The sequence below is a fragment of the Penicillium waksmanii genome (genome assembly GCF_028829765.1).
Source record: "Penicillium waksmanii strain IBT 27052 chromosome Unknown utg000011l:1.0-400869.0:1.0-401085.0, whole genome shotgun sequence".
Lineage (NCBI taxonomy): Eukaryota > Fungi > Ascomycota > Eurotiomycetes > Eurotiales > Aspergillaceae > Penicillium > Penicillium waksmanii.
Window position 1 is genome coordinate 193,294 of NW_026643257.1, and position 15,015 is coordinate 208,308.

Below are 15,015 nucleotides of genomic sequence, written 5' to 3' on the forward strand. Positions count from 1 at the left end.
CCAACGTGGATGACGATGGCTGGGGTGCCGATGCTCCCCCCCGTCACGAGATCTCAATTGGAAAAGGTCCAGCCGGCCTACCAGCCTACACGCGTGGACCTACAGCAATTGAAGTCGGAGAACCAGGCCCCCGCCCCGCGACAGGTTCCTACGGCTTCGGGGAGCGGTGCTGATGTGGTTGGTGGTGGCTACCAGCCCATCGGTAAGGTCGACATTGCAGCAATTCGGCGACAAGCGGCCTCGTCGGGTGAGACGAAAGATGATCGTCCTGCCATTGTCAAGGGCTCCTACGAGCCGGTGGGCAAGGTGGACATTGCAGCCATTCGGGCCAGAGCTCAGAAGCCGGAAGATGCCCCCGAGCCCACCAGGAGCCCTGCCCCTGCCCCTGCCCCTGTTCCTCAGAATGAGCCAGTGAATCTGCCCGTGCGACCGGCTGTCGGTGAGAGCTCCTCCGAGCGACTGACATCTTTGCCCAAGCCCAAGGTTGCCAACAAATTCGGAGGGGGCCCGTCGTTTGGTGGCACCAAGCCGCCGCTTCCCTCGGGATCCTCCTCGGCCGCTGCTGCCGCCTCGCAGATCGGCAGCGCCAGCCGTACCTTTGCCGACCAGGGAGGCAAGACTCCAGCCCAGCTCTGGGCGGAGCGCAAGGCCAAGGAGCGTGGTGAAGCTCCCGCCCCCTCCGCCGAACCATCGCAGCCCATCCAGAGCCAGGCCAGCGGTCAGAACGAGTGGAAGAGTTCTTACGCTGGCAAGTCTTGGGCTACCGTCCAAACTGTGCAGGATAGAGCAGCCCCAGAAGTGGCTGATGTCAGAGCCGGTGAACCTGCCGACGCAGCGGAACCTCCCTCTCACGTCCATGATGTTCGCGACCAGTTCGCCCAGGAGCCCGCGCAACCCGCTCCTCCTCCCGTTCCCCAGGCCAATCGTCCCGTCCCAGCTCCCGTTCCTGTCCCCATTCCGGTGCCTGGATTATCTGCTGGGCCTACCGAGCCCACGGAGCCGGAAGAGGAAGAGCATGATCGTCACCAAGAGCTCCCTACTCCTCCCCCGCAACCGCGCTCCCCCACTCCCCCCACTCCTCCCGTTCGTGAGAGCTCCCCCATCCAAGTCGCTATGCCCGTCGGCCGAGGCGTGGAAGAGTCCGTGGCAGATGCTCACGAGGAGCAACACTCTCCTCCTCCTGTGATGCCCGTCCGCAGCCTTCAGGAGATCGTTCCTGATGAGAGGGATCTCGAGGAGACTCAGGACCTTGGCCGAGCTGCCGCTGAAGCTACCGTCGATCATTCCCAGGGCGGAATCCGGGCTCAGGTGCAGTTCGACTACGAGAAGGCCGAGGACAACGAAATCGAACTTCGAGAGGGAGAATTCGTGACCGAGATTGAGATGGTTGACAAGGATTGGTGGCTGGGTGTCAACGCTCGTGGTGAGCACGGTCTCTTCCCTGGCAACTATGTTGAGGTTGTGGAGGATGACCAGGCCGGTGCGCCCATCCATGAACACGCCCATGAGGCTGTCCGTGAGCCATCGCCCGAACCGGAGCATGTCCCTGTCCCTGCGCCTGTTCCCGCTGCTGTTCCCGCACCACCCCCGGCCGCACCAACCAGCTCGAAGGCCCAGACAGCGACTGCGCTATACGACTACGAGGCAGCAGAAGACAACGAGATCAGTTTCCCTGAGAACGCGAAGATTCAGAACGTGGTAAGTTTTATCTTTTTCCTCTTTCTTCTTTATTTTACCCGAAAGCCCTAAAAACTGACCTGTGACGTTAGGAATTCCCCGATGACGATTGGTGGCTTGGAGAGTACCACGGCAAACAGGGATTGTTCCTGCGAACTACGTCCAGCTGGATTAGATATGCCTGCCCCTGTTCTCCTGTATTGATTCATTCCCTCTCAATTCCGGTATGATGATTGTGTCTATGTAAATAACTTAGCCAATGGAATAAACAATTACACAATACTCCAGTCTCCCTCTCTCTCTCTCTGTAATGATTAAAGTGGCTCAGCTCCACCTTGTTCCCCCCAGTCACGTGCCACCACCCATCAACAATTCCCGAGGCCGCAACCTCCTCCGTCCACGCCGCGCGAGGGTCCTTCGTTTCCAACTTCGAGCGCAGCCTATTTTTCGATTGATTTTCATTTCTCTACCCCTCCATTTCCATAGTCCTCTTCCTTTCGGGCTTTCGGTCCCTTCTGTCCTTCCATCATGGCTGCGCTGGGCGAGGATCTGCTCGTCACCGTGAACAAGCTCCAGGACCTGGTCTTTAACACCATTGGCAATGATTCCCTCGATTTGCCGCAGATCGTGAGTGGATCCCGGCTGTAGACATTTTGTTTTTCTGATGAGAAAACCACGTGTTTTAACTAACAATCACCACCCAGGTCGTCGTCGGTTCCCAATCCTCCGGCAAGTCTTCAGTCTTAGAGAACATCGTCGGACGGGATTTTCTACCACGTGGAAGTGGCATCGTCACTCGTCGCCCATTGATTCTACAACTTATCAACATCGCCAGCGACCGCGACGAGCAACATGACCATGACGAGATCAATGTCCCTCACACCGCGGCCAGCGTGGCCGGCCATTCGGAATGGGCTGAATTCCACCACCAACCCGGCCGCAAGTTTGACGACTTCGGCCAGGTGAAGCAGGAAATTGAGGCGGAGACTGCACGTATCGCTGGAAGCAACAAGGGCATCAACCGACAACCCATCAACCTCAAAATCTTCTCCCCTCATGTCCTCAACCTGACCCTGGTCGATTTGCCCGGTCTCACCAAGGTGCCCATTGGCGATCAACCATCCGACATCGAGAAACAAACGCGTACCCTCATCCTGGAATACATTGCCAAGCCCAACAGTATCATCCTGGCAGTTTCCCCGGCCAATGTCGACTTGGTCAATTCGGAGGCCCTGAAGCTCGCCCGACAAGTGGATGCCATGGGCCGGAGGACGATCGGCGTGCTGTCCAAGCTGGATCTCATGGACCACGGCACCAATGCGATGGATATTCTGTCCGGTCGCGTCTACCCATTGAAACTGGGCTTTATCGGTGTTGTCAACCGGTCTCAGCAGGATATCCAGTCTGGCAAGGAGCTCGCGGATGCCCTCCGCGCCGAGGCCGACTTCTTCCGTCACCACCCTGCGTATCGCAACATGGCCAACCGATGTGGAACACAGTTCTTAGCCAAGACCCTCAATTCAACTCTGATGGCTCATATTCGTGACCGACTACCCGATATCAAGGCCCGCCTCAACACCCTGATGGGACAGACCCAACAAGAATTGGCAAGCTACGGCAACAAGCAATTCAGTGGACCGGAACACCGAGGATCGTTGATTCTGCAGCTGATGACCCGATTCGCCTCCTCCTTCATCTCATCTATTGACGGAACCTCCTCCGAAATTTCGACCAAGGAGCTCTGCGGTGGAGCTCGGATCTACTATATTTTCAACGAAGTCTTTGGAAACTCCCTCGAAACCATCGACCCTACCCATAACCTGACTGTCTCGGATATCCGCACCGCCATCCGCAACTCCACAGGTCCCCGACCCAGTCTTTTCGTGCCAGAGCTTGCATTCGACCTGCTAGTCAAGCCCCAAATCAAGCTGCTCGAGTCCCCCGCCCAGCGCTGTGTCGAGCTTGTTTACGAAGAGCTGATCAAGATTTGCCACACATGCGGCTCGCAAGAACTTCTCCGCTTCCCTCGTCTCCAGGGCAAACTGATCGAAGTCGTATCCGACCTCCTCCGCGAACGTCTGGGCCCTTGCGCAGGCTATGTCGAGTCTCTCATCTCCATCCAACGAGCCTACATCAACACAAACCATCCCAACTTCCCCGGCGCGGCAGCAGCCATGGCCTCAATCATTCAGAACAAGCAAGAAGAAGAGCGCAAAGCCGTTCTAGCCGAGGAGAAGCGCAAGCGCGAGAAGCGACGAATGAAGGAACTCGGCACGGCGAACGGTGCTGCCGGCGGCCCGGAAGAAGAGGACACCCAATCCGAGAAGAACCACCTCCCGATCCGTAGCCAGTCGACAAAGGGTGGACGCAGCTTGTCACCCAATGTAGGCCGCGGCGCGGAGAATGGTATCGCGGCCACCTTGAACGGCACTTATGGGCAGAATCACACGACTGGTTTCGGTGGTCAACCTTCTACCCGCGACTCTTTCTTGAATTACTTCTTCAGCAACGGTGGTGCCGGTGCTGGTACAAGTACCGGTACACCCGTGCCAAACCGATCAGCGCACTCGGCCGAGCCTACTATCAGCCAGAGCCTCCGTCGTTCGGAAATGCGGTCTCCGCCCATGCAGGCTGAGGAGTATCCGGCTCCAATCGAGTTTGGTGATGGGTCTCTTTTCGTAAGTGCCTTTCTTTCCTTTTCTTTTTTTTTCTATCCCTAAACCCTAACCCACCCATAACTAAACAACCCACTAACCTCCACTCCAGCCTCACGAAAACGCCGAACCAACCCTCACAGACAGAGAAATGCTAGAAACAGAACTAATCCGCCGCCTAATCTCCTCCTACTTCCACATTGTCCGCGAAACCATCGCTGACCAAGTCCCCAAAGCAATCATGCACCTGCTAGTGAACCACAGCAAGGACGTTGTGCAGAACCGACTGGTCAGCGAATTATACAAGGAAGATCTCTTTGGCGAATTGCTTTACGAGGATGATGGGATTAAGGCTGAGAGGGAGAAGTGTGAGAGGTTGTTGGAGACATATAAGGAGGCTGCTAAGATTGTTGGTGAGGTTTTATAGGTGGTAGTGGTCTATGCGAAGGGAGTGCTGATATGCGAAGTACGTGCTTCGCAACACTGTTTTGAGTATGGGATGGATCGGATGGATCGGATCGGATGCAATGTGTGGGGATTGATTGAATTCCTATCTTATTACTTTTACTGGTACCTTTTTGATTACGCGCGGTTGTTTGTATGTACAATTATGGGGCTTGATGCACATGCTCGTGATATACCGTTTCTTCTCTCTTCTGGTTCAAGTTCAAGTTGCCTTGGGCGTTCTAAGGTTTCTCAATAAATACTAGTACTAGTACTCTGTAGAACATGAGATATGCATTTATGCTCAAATTAAATGAGATGCATCGTGACTGGAATTAGATGTGCTGCCATAGTTGAGCCTCAACCCTAAATGGGACTCGGATACCATACATCCTACTAGTAGTACCTTTTCACCCCATGGGATGGAGAAGTACTACATACAAGCCCGAGTATACACTCCAGGGCTGAGATCAGAATAAAAGTCCAGCGTAGAATAGCTTAATAGCTCCTACAGTTATTAAATACAGAGGAAGGGCGCAAAGTGAAGGCGCTCATTCAATGGATCTTGCATGTGATCCCGCGAAGAGATCTTCTCCTGCAGAAATCTCGGCTGATCCGTGATTTTGCGAGATTGACGTTGAGAGTGGCTCACCCAACGTGCCTAATGTCTAGTATCCCTCCTCGTCGTTGTGATCAATCTGGCCCGATGGACTTACTCTGCAGAGCCCAGTCGCTACCCTAGACATTCGAATATTAGCGCTCTCGAAATTCCGAGATCGCTCATCATTACATGACTGCTAGAATGCTATAGCAAAATGAATGTATAGGAATTACTACATAGCATCCGAGTACCCAACTTTATGTTGACATGACTGCGCCTTCTTTTTTTTATTAATTTGGACTTCTTCCCCAACATGACTCCGCCTAATATCGTTCCGTTCGTAAATGCTGTGGATAATACTACTACGTACTAGTAGTATACGACAAGTCTGTTTAGCCGGTAATTATCCGGGTGCCGTACTTCCCCGCACCCCCTGCGCACTGGCCACGATATGTCTTTGTATATCCAGGCGATTAAAGGGACTCGGGGTACGGAATAGAAGTGATGTGTTTACGACATCGTTGCGCAGTGACCTCCCCGGGGACTTCCCCTTTACCTGTGGAGTAGATATTTGTAATCGTTTTAAGGTACTTTCATATCCCCAGATATCATATAAGTATCTACCGTTACACTCCACATCTATGATTCATTAAATTTCCCAAGTCATCATCATGTCGCGAATCAACGTCGGAATAGTTGGATACGGGAACTCTGCCAAAGTCTACAACCTTCCGTACTTGTTACCTCACCCTGAATATCAAGTCTATGCCTTTCTTCAGCGTTCAGCAGCCCCTTCGGATCTAGCTAGTGCTAAGCCAGGCTCTCACTGCACCGTCGATTTCCCACAAGCAAAGCATTATCGCACATCGGACGAGTTTTTTGCCGATGCGAACATTAAGCTAGTCATTGTTTGCACCCAGTTCGACACCCATGCCGAGTTTGCGGAAAAGGCCTTGAATGCAAATAAGCATGGTAGGTATTCTCTTCATTTATGGACTGGCGGTTACTGATTTTGGCCGCAGTTCTAGTTGAGAAGCCTTTTACAACATCGAGCAAAGAAGCCGATAAGCTTATTGCACTTGCCAAAGAAAAAGGCAAAATTTTGACCGTTTATCAGAGTAAAGTTCTACCAGTTATTGCTAGTTATGACGGGCTGCTGACTTTGGCAAAAATAGATAGGCGTTGGGATGGTGACTTTCTGACACTGGAACATATCCTTGACAAAGGCGCACTGGGAACAGTTACAGAAGCTGAAATCCACTATGATTTCGAAAATCCGCCCTGGGTTAGCTCTATGGCCGCAAAAGGCTACACCCCTGGGGATGGAAACATGTTTGGTCTTGGTATAGTACCATATTGCCCTGTACCTCCAAGCTCGTATACTTATCACTATCTAGGTTCTCATACTATTGACCAAGCATTGGTTCTCTTTGGAAGACCTAAATCTGTTATTGGAATCATGACAGTTCTACGCGGTATTGAAAGTGAGACTGAAGATAGCTTCACTTTGATCCTGCAGTATGATAGCCCGTTGCTGGTTACTGTGAAAACCACAATCGTTACGCCCATGGTCAACCAGCCAAAATACCTTATTCGAGGAACCAAGGGCTCATATCTGAAGGTAATTCATTATCTATTAATCATTATTATAATTTCCAGTCCAGCTGATCAAGAAACAAGTTTGGGACGGATGTTCAAGAAGACCAAATCCTGTCAGGGATTCAATCTACAAGCGCAGAATTTGGCATAGGAGACTCGACTGATGACGGTATATTGACTACATACGATGAATTTGACGGCACATACCAAACCTACAACTCCAAGGCAAAGAAATTTTCTGGAAAATATCCAACTTTGCCTGGAAGAAATCGAGGGTATTATGAAAACCTAGCCGACGTACTCAGGGGAAGATCGGATCTAAAGGTTCAGCCTCAGCAGTCACGCGATGGAATCCGTTTAATGGAATTGGCACGGGAATCCTATCTTACCGGCAAAACGGTTCTTTGGTCATGATTTGGCTTAGATCTATGCTGCGAATTGATAACTAGTGTCGATCTAACAAGCCTTCCCATGGTCAAGATCTTGAATCAATGTTAGGGTCATCCTAAAACCAAGTTTACTCTTTCTCTCACAAAAATACACAAATATTACCAAAGTCTTATTTCAATATCACCGTCGCACCAAACAAAACCCGATTAGACAATTCGCAGTTTGATAACGATGCACGAAGACACAACACATTCAAAGAACAATGGAATTGTACTAATACACAGCTGCACTCTTCTTCAGAGTCACAACATCGAGCTGCTTGCCTTCATTCAGCTTCCTCAGAGTAGCGGCCAGCTCATTTGGGTACCACCTTGCCCCTACCTCAGGGTGGCTAGTAAGAGCATTGGTCAAGATAGCGTCGTTATAACTTGTTTTGAAAAGGCTCTCAAAGAATGTTTCAGCGTCCGACTTGCTATCCTTCCGTAAAGCCAAAATATGAGGTGGTATGTCCAACACGAGATGTTCCGGCATGACGCTGGAACTGGGGTACTGGAAAAATGCGGCACTGATTCGCTTGCCGCGCATTTCATTGTTGGCTCTTATGTACTGCTGCCGGGTGAGGCTTACCCGGTGAGTGGTAGCAACGCAAACTCCATGGGTCATTGCCTCCAATGATCGCCCGATGTTTATCACCAAGGTATTAGGAATCGGTGGCACTGCGATCCAAGAAAGACATAAGTATGCACTATTCTTTGAAAGCGGCACAGTATCTACATCCATGAATGCCGTGTAACCTGAAACAATCAATCTCGTACCAGATGATGTGCTACCAGGCGTATTGTATTACATATTACGTCCCACAGCCAAGGCACCTCAGAAGGTGCGGTGTAGCATCTTAATCGGTCCAAGAGATCTTCCGTTACACGACATAAGCCATTTGAACGATCCAAGGAAGCGTCACCGAATGATGTGTATAAGTGCCTAGATGCACCGGGCGTCCGAATCGTCCGAAAGACAGTCGGTGCACGCATGCACACATTCTTCGATCGCGGGGCTGGAGATCGATATCAAAATACGGTATACGGAGTTTCAGCTTGCAATTTTGCGCCTTATGTACTAGTATCCTGCATAAATGATACAATGAAGCCCTCAGAGGATGTCTTCCTTCAGTTACTTACAGGTATATGGTGATCTCGGCTTCAGTGTTTCCAGAAAATTGTACCACCAGATCTCTTTACTTGAAACCTTGGAAGACACCTGGGCATGTTGCTTTATTGAGATATAAAAAACCCCAATCACAATGAAATCACGGTAGATGCTCCCACGAGGACTGCAAGTGGAGATATTTCAGTTCGAGTTGCTCTAGTTATGTATATTCTCATGCAATGCACATTGTAAATAATACTATGCTAGGCTATGCTATAATCTATGCACAGTGAATAGTGACAATCGCAGTCTAATGGCCAATCCGATCAAACACGAGAGAAGATGCGAAGAATAAAATGCAAGAGCCCGAGAAAACCCCAAGTGGAATCCGAAAAGAATAAGAAAGTAAATGTAAAGGTAAGCTCCAAGCTACAACCCAACGAATGATATTGAAATCACTGGGCCTTTTTCTCCTTTGACATCGACTTCCGCAGTCTAGCACCTTCAACCCCATATAAACCCCCGCCAACAAAAACCAGCACGGCACCGAGTAAAACGCCCGAACCAAGCTGATTTCCAAAGAGATAAATCGACAGCAAGAGCGAGACGAGTTTGCGAATATTTAGCGCAACGGTCACGGTCAATGAAGATGATTTCGCTGAGAGGAGATGCACGCCCCGGATGCAAACGTATTGGGTTAATGCGTTCATGATGAGATATGATACCTGAATAGGGATGTGGTTCAGGATACTCCGGAGCTGCGGAGAGGTGTAGACTATTTCCAGAATGAATGCGAATGCATTACCACTGTTTGAAGAAAGTGGATTAGTCTTCGAGTCCAATCCAAAATGCTGCAGAATCGATGGCGACGAAGCCACAACCCGCCATTGCGAATACATTGTCGTCCAGCTGGAAAAGAAAATCGGGAGCGAAAGCACATGCGAGTAGAAGAGTGCTTCTTTCCAGTGATCACGGCCGTAAAACGCATAAAGTCTATCGGCATAGATACCCTGAAACGCCGAGAGGACCATAGCCAGCGCGAGAATGCTGAATCCGATAATCGTGTTTTTCATGGCCTCGCCGTCCCCCTCTCCGTCCAACCCGATTTCTAGGGACTGGCCCTTTGCCTGTGCGTCCGCTAGCGCCGCGGCCATCACGCCGACGGTCAGCATAGCGACGGAAAGAATCTGGCCGCGAGAGTAGCGCCGGCCGTTGAATAGGCATCCGACGATCATTGATGCGACAGGGCCGCCGGAGCGGAGAATTATATGCAAGGGCACTGAAATCTTGTATGCGAAGGCCCAGTTGTTGAGGAGGTTGACTGAGACGAAGTATGCGGTGTATATTAGCCACGAGCGGAGGGGGATGGCTCGGGGCTTGATGAAGAGCGCGGAGAGTCCGGCGGAGGGGGAGATGAAATGCGGTAGTGTGAATAGAGCGCAGAGGGCGAATTGGGCGAATGTTATCAAGGGACCTAGACGGTGGAGGGAATGTATTAGAATTGGGCTGATGCGGTTTGGCGCGGGGTGGGCGAGATATGCGGGGTCTTACCAGCGGTGGGTTGTTCTCTATCAGATGGTGTGTTAGTTTATTTATTTGCAGTATGGCACACACGGGAGCTCTGGAGTATGGTGGTCTGGCACTTACTTGATGATTGCTTCGAGGGCGAAGACCTGCGCGCCGCGGTATTAGCCTGCGCTCTTTGAGCAGCTCATTCATGCACATTGGCGATTGGCGCATATATGGACATGGATGGGGCGGTGGACTCACATTGGTGCAGCAGCCCCCCAAAATCAGAAAGACCATAAGGACAAAATTCGCCCAATTGGGCACCACCGCATGCGCGGCTGCCGCGAGTACGCTGGCATTGGTATCCTCTTTTTGTGAGGAGTTGTGGGCAAGTGCAGACTTGGGCGACCCGGTGGCATTGCTGGCGTCGCGGGAATTGCTGGTCGAGACTGTGTAAGTGTCTGTTCGGCGCTTAGGACCGTCGCTGTCGTTAATCATCTTGTTTGTAGGGCGTGGTGACTCGCGAAGTGGCTTTGTTGACTGAGGCGGAGCAGTCAAGTCACTCTCTCACACGCGCCGCGGGGACGGTTGGTGGAGGTGTTGTAAGCGAGGAGACCGATGCAATTGTTCAGTACATGCACGGATAATAGATGTTTCTCGTGGTGCTCGGGGAAGAAGTGGAAGTTGGAAGTGAAGTGAAGTGAAGGAGGAAAGAAGGAAATGCGGAGGTGAAGTGGAAAGCGGAGGTAAGCACTCGGGACACAGCAATCACTACAGACACTACATATTCGTATACTTATACTTATCCTTATACTTCAACACTCAACTCGTACTCAGACTCATATATTTCATTAGATTTCATTATGTTACATTATTCTGTACTTCACTCTCAATCCTCAATATCATCATCACTGAGAATCAGCTTCTCCTCCGCTAATGGCTGCAGCGATGGTCCAGGTCCAGGTCCAGCATTGCCAAAACTGCTCGACTTCTTCAAAGGCACCAAATCCTCCTCCTCCTCCTCCCCTTCATCCCCGTCTAAACGGCTTCCCCGAATACGAGTAATCTGTCGGAGTTGCCAAGCATCACTATCATCCCGTTTAATCATCGCCATGTACGGTAATTGGTCCAGCAGGACATCATGACGTCGCATCATTGTTGTCATCGTCGTCCTCGCCGGATGATCATCCGGATATCCTAATCGACGATTCCTCCAAGCGCTAACGCCAGACATCTCCCCGGTCGCAGATCCGCTGCCATCTTGCCGAGATGGGAGTTGGAGATTGCTGCTGCTGTTGCTGGTCGGGTCGAGTAAATGCTTCATCCACGCATCAACCAACCCATCAATCTCCTCCGTCTTGTGCCAGAGCCGTAGTGAAGAAGGGTATAGCATCTTGTAAGCATCGCCCGGGCGACCCTGTCCGGCTGTTGGTGTAAGTTTCCGTTTCACGGGGTACGGAAGCGCGAATAATAATCCCCGCGACGCAACTTGGAAACTAATCTCATCCTGTCTTAGCATGTCCACGCCACCGGCATTCATATTAGTGCCGATGCCAAGGCCCCCACGTGTTCTGAGCGTGGATCTGCGATCTGCGCCGAGGATATCACTATCAGACAACGCTTCAATACATGCACTCAAGGAGTCGGTGAAATTAGGCCCGTCACAGGATGGCGGGTAATTCTCATGCAAAGCGCTGATGAAAGTGGAGATGTCGGTGCCTGTTTCATCAACGAGTTCGTCGACAGCAACTTGCGAGACTTTTGGTCGGCGGTGCTGAGCTAAATGCTCCGGCGGTGCTGGGAGAATGACAGAATCACTAGACACAAGGCTAGGATCTAATCGTTTGTTATAGACGATTTTGCCTACGGCATGGAACATGCCCAAACTCGCTTCTCGCTGAGAGATCAATTCGAGAGATTCCTGCTCCATAGGTGTGAGGGCTTTATCTGCATCAGCGCGGGATTTTCTTTTTGTCAAACTCCCTCCCCATGTACCAGCAGCTGAACCCGATGCCGAAGCCGTACCCGCTGAATCACCCTTCAAACATAGAAATTCCAGAGAAGATATCGCACTGCGAATATCGCCAATCTCAGCAATCCTAGTCAAAGCAGCGGGTCCAGGAATCCTCATCCGCTTAGAAATGCTCGCTTCCTTTTCCAAAACCGTTCGCAGCGCCTTCTGCATGAATGTAGCGGCAATACTATTAAAGTCGATGATCGTCGTACTGGGATGATTATACAGCGTCGGACCGAGCAATCTGTGCACGGTCAAATTCTCTGAAATCGACGATGCGGAAGTCAGCATCGTCTCGGATACGACCATCACGATGGGCGGGTGCATCCATCCACTCGAGGATGATTGATCGTCCGAGGCTGATGCTGCAAGGTATCGTTGTAGGGAAGTTCGAAATGCGGCTAAGCTGGATGAGTTTCGATTTAATACCGTTGGGAATTCTTCTACGAGGAGAACGCGGCGGTTTCGAGAGGGTGTGGTTTTGTCATTATTCGTTTTCTTGGAGTCCGCCGAGGCCGAGATCGAAGCCGAGTCTTGTAAATCAAGACCACCAAATCGATCACCCCTTCCAAGGAATTCTTCAAATTGTGCACTTGATGAGACATAGTCGCGGGATGTATGTTCTGGAACAGGCGGATTTCTCCATTCAATGATATCGTAGCCCAATGCTTCGGAGAGGAGGGAGACGGTTGTTGTCTTGCCGCAACCTGCGGGGCCTCGTAGGACCAATAGTTTCTGCTTGGATTAGCCAATGCCTTCACTACACTTCATTTCTTCCTTGCTGGCTGGCCTACCTCTTTCCTTCTCCCTTCAAACACCTCATCCAACCACTTTTGTACGTCGGAGACCTTTCGCTTGTGAACGGCCAGTTCGTCTAGGCCAACCGGTCCAAATCGCTGTGCCCAGGGACGAGTATCTTCGTAGATAGGGGTTGAGGCTTGGGTCTTGGATTGTTTGTTTGTGCTGCCATTTGAGGCGGAGGGCATGAGGAATCGTTTGGAGGGTTGACTCTTCGGCCGTGTAGTCGTTGTTCGTTTCGAAAGGGTTCGACTAGGTTTCAAGGGAGGTGGATTTTGATCTGCGGTCGAACTGGCGTCGACCTGTGAGAATATCTCGTCGTAGGACCCATAATCATCTTCAATGTCATCTTCGATATCATCGACGTCAAACGTTGTCGTTGGTGTCGCGGCCCGGGCGGTGGGGCGCTTGGCCTCGAATTTCTGCGCAGACCATCTCTGGCCTTCTGAAGCTGCTGAAAAGAAGCTGTGGAGGGATTTTGGGTTGGATTTCGTGGGTGAGGCTGAAGGAGCTTGGGTTGCGGAGGCGGCGGCGCGTGAACGCGTGGGCTTGGGACGCGACGAGATGGTGACGGGTTTGGGTTGAGACGGAAATTGAGGTTCGGTATCGAGAGAGGAGGGGGTTTCTGAATGCTCCTTCTCCTGGACAGCCCTGCGCTGGCGCTTTGTTGGACGACCGTCCATGATGGGCGAGCGAAGGAGGAGGAAAAGCGCGGCTGATAAGATTAAACCACCCCGCGACTACACTAAAACACTAAAGAGACTACACATCTCCACTGTGGAGTACATCAGAGCAGACAGAGTAGAGAAATTAAATACAATTCATAACTGGTCTCTTTCTAGTTAATATAGGTACATATGAGCCTCTTGCTATATTTACTATCGTACTAGTAATATATACTACTAGGAGTAGATTAATATTAGTCTGTACTAGTATATCTACATAGAGCCTCAATATATAGGGGACAGTAGATATGGTCTCTAACTGGATAATTTTCTAGAATTCTAACGGGAAATTTGGTAATATTACTATAGTAGATCAGATTTAGCTAGCAGATTTTCAGTTAGTAAATATAGTAACTTTAGTAATATTAGTAGAAAATAAGGGATATAGAAAGGGTTTATATCTGGCCCAGTAGGGCGCTCTTAAAGACTAAGGAACCTTAGAAAGCTATAGATGCTGATATACCTGGTAAGTTAGATTTTTAATAATACTGTCCTTAGTATAAGTTTGCTTAGTTACTTTCTTTGATTAGAAGATCTGGTAGTAATTAATAATAGGTAAAGATAGGAATAAAAAGCTAATAACCTAATAAAGGATTCCTATAAGAATAAGGAGACTAATAACTAATATTCTCTGTTTAACTATAGCCATTCTATAATTAAGCTTACTGAGTATACTAGTTAGTATAAATAAAATTATCTAATCTTAGCTTTTATCTGTATACTCCTGGCTCTGTATAGAGAAAGGCTATATTATATTTTTATAGCCTATTTAAGACCTCTATAACTAAAGAGCTCTATAGCAGAAAATATATTAATATAGTATCTAATAATTAAAACTATAGATACTATAGGATTATAGTATATATTATAGTCCTATTTCTATAGCTTAACTTACTTAGATCTAACTTAAACTTTTATAAATACCCAACGGACAGAACTTATATATCTAGCGTATATCAAGTAAGTATTAACTATTTAATATGCTAAGGGCCCTGACTGTAAGAATATAGAAGCTGACAGGTATAGAATAAATAGTGCGTGAGTATTGACTGTCTCTCGTATTGGGGAACTTGACTAGGTAGAGATAGAAGCTGATAGGTGTATAATAAACAGCCTGTGAGTATTGGCCCTCTGTACTGATAAGAGTCAAGAAGGTTCTTTCAATGATGAATGAACCCCTGGACCTCATATATTCAGAGATCCGCCACTACAGTTAATGGTAGACAGATAGACAGATGATAGGTCATATCTCGCCAGAGTGTACAGAGCGACCTATTATAATTCCAAAGCCAGAGAGAGAGGATATTCTTCATACGGCCGCCGATATGGCTTACTATAAGACCCAGAAGGATATCTTCTCTCGGGAACGTGATGAGATTGCAAGCAGTTGGAACGGCATTGTGTGTCGAGCTCACCGGTGCGATGGGGCTGGCAGAGCTACTATATACCCAGCCAATA

At 49.6% G+C, this 15,015-nt stretch overlaps 5 protein-coding genes across 5 annotated transcripts; 2 read left to right on the plus strand and 3 right to left on the minus strand.

Moving 5' to 3' along the window:
- Positions 1-15: 15 nt before the first annotated feature.
- Positions 16-4,758, plus strand: N7481_013423 (Dynamin; the record flags this gene model as incomplete). Its single annotated transcript, XM_057272642.1, has 5 exons — positions 16-1,698; positions 1,770-1,901; positions 2,164-2,304; positions 2,382-4,355; positions 4,444-4,758. 5 exons carry the CDS (start codon positions 16-18, stop codon positions 4,756-4,758), a joined length of 4,245 nt encoding a protein of 1,414 aa, XP_057115274.1.
- A 1,289-nt stretch (positions 4,759-6,047) lies between these two features.
- Positions 6,048-7,389, plus strand: N7481_013424 (oxidoreductase; the record flags this gene model as incomplete). Its single annotated transcript, XM_057272643.1, has 4 exons — positions 6,048-6,348; positions 6,399-6,719; positions 6,774-6,997; positions 7,057-7,389. The coding sequence occupies 4 exons, from the start codon at positions 6,048-6,050 to the stop codon at positions 7,387-7,389; spliced, it is 1,179 nt and encodes a 392-aa protein (XP_057115275.1).
- Positions 7,390-7,638: 249 nt separating this feature from the next.
- N7481_013425 (uncharacterized protein) lies at positions 7,639-8,028 on the minus strand (the record flags this gene model as incomplete). The annotated part of the gene is made up of 1 exon (XM_057272644.1): positions 7,639-8,028. The coding sequence occupies one exon, from the start codon at positions 8,026-8,028 to the stop codon at positions 7,639-7,641; it is 390 nt and encodes a 129-aa protein (XP_057115276.1).
- Positions 8,029-8,966: 938 nt separating this feature from the next.
- N7481_013426 (uncharacterized protein) lies at positions 8,967-10,518 on the minus strand (the record flags this gene model as incomplete). The annotated part of the gene is made up of 4 exons (XM_057272645.1): positions 8,967-9,985; positions 10,063-10,079; positions 10,159-10,184; positions 10,282-10,518. 4 exons carry the CDS (start codon positions 10,516-10,518, stop codon positions 8,967-8,969), a joined length of 1,299 nt encoding a protein of 432 aa, XP_057115277.1.
- Positions 10,519-10,909: 391 nt separating this feature from the next.
- N7481_013427 (uncharacterized protein) lies at positions 10,910-13,515 on the minus strand (the record flags this gene model as incomplete). The annotated part of the gene is made up of 2 exons (XM_057272646.1): positions 10,910-12,769; positions 12,829-13,515. 2 exons carry the CDS (start codon positions 13,513-13,515, stop codon positions 10,910-10,912), a joined length of 2,547 nt encoding a protein of 848 aa, XP_057115278.1.
- Between the last annotated feature and the right edge of the window lie 1,500 nt (positions 13,516-15,015).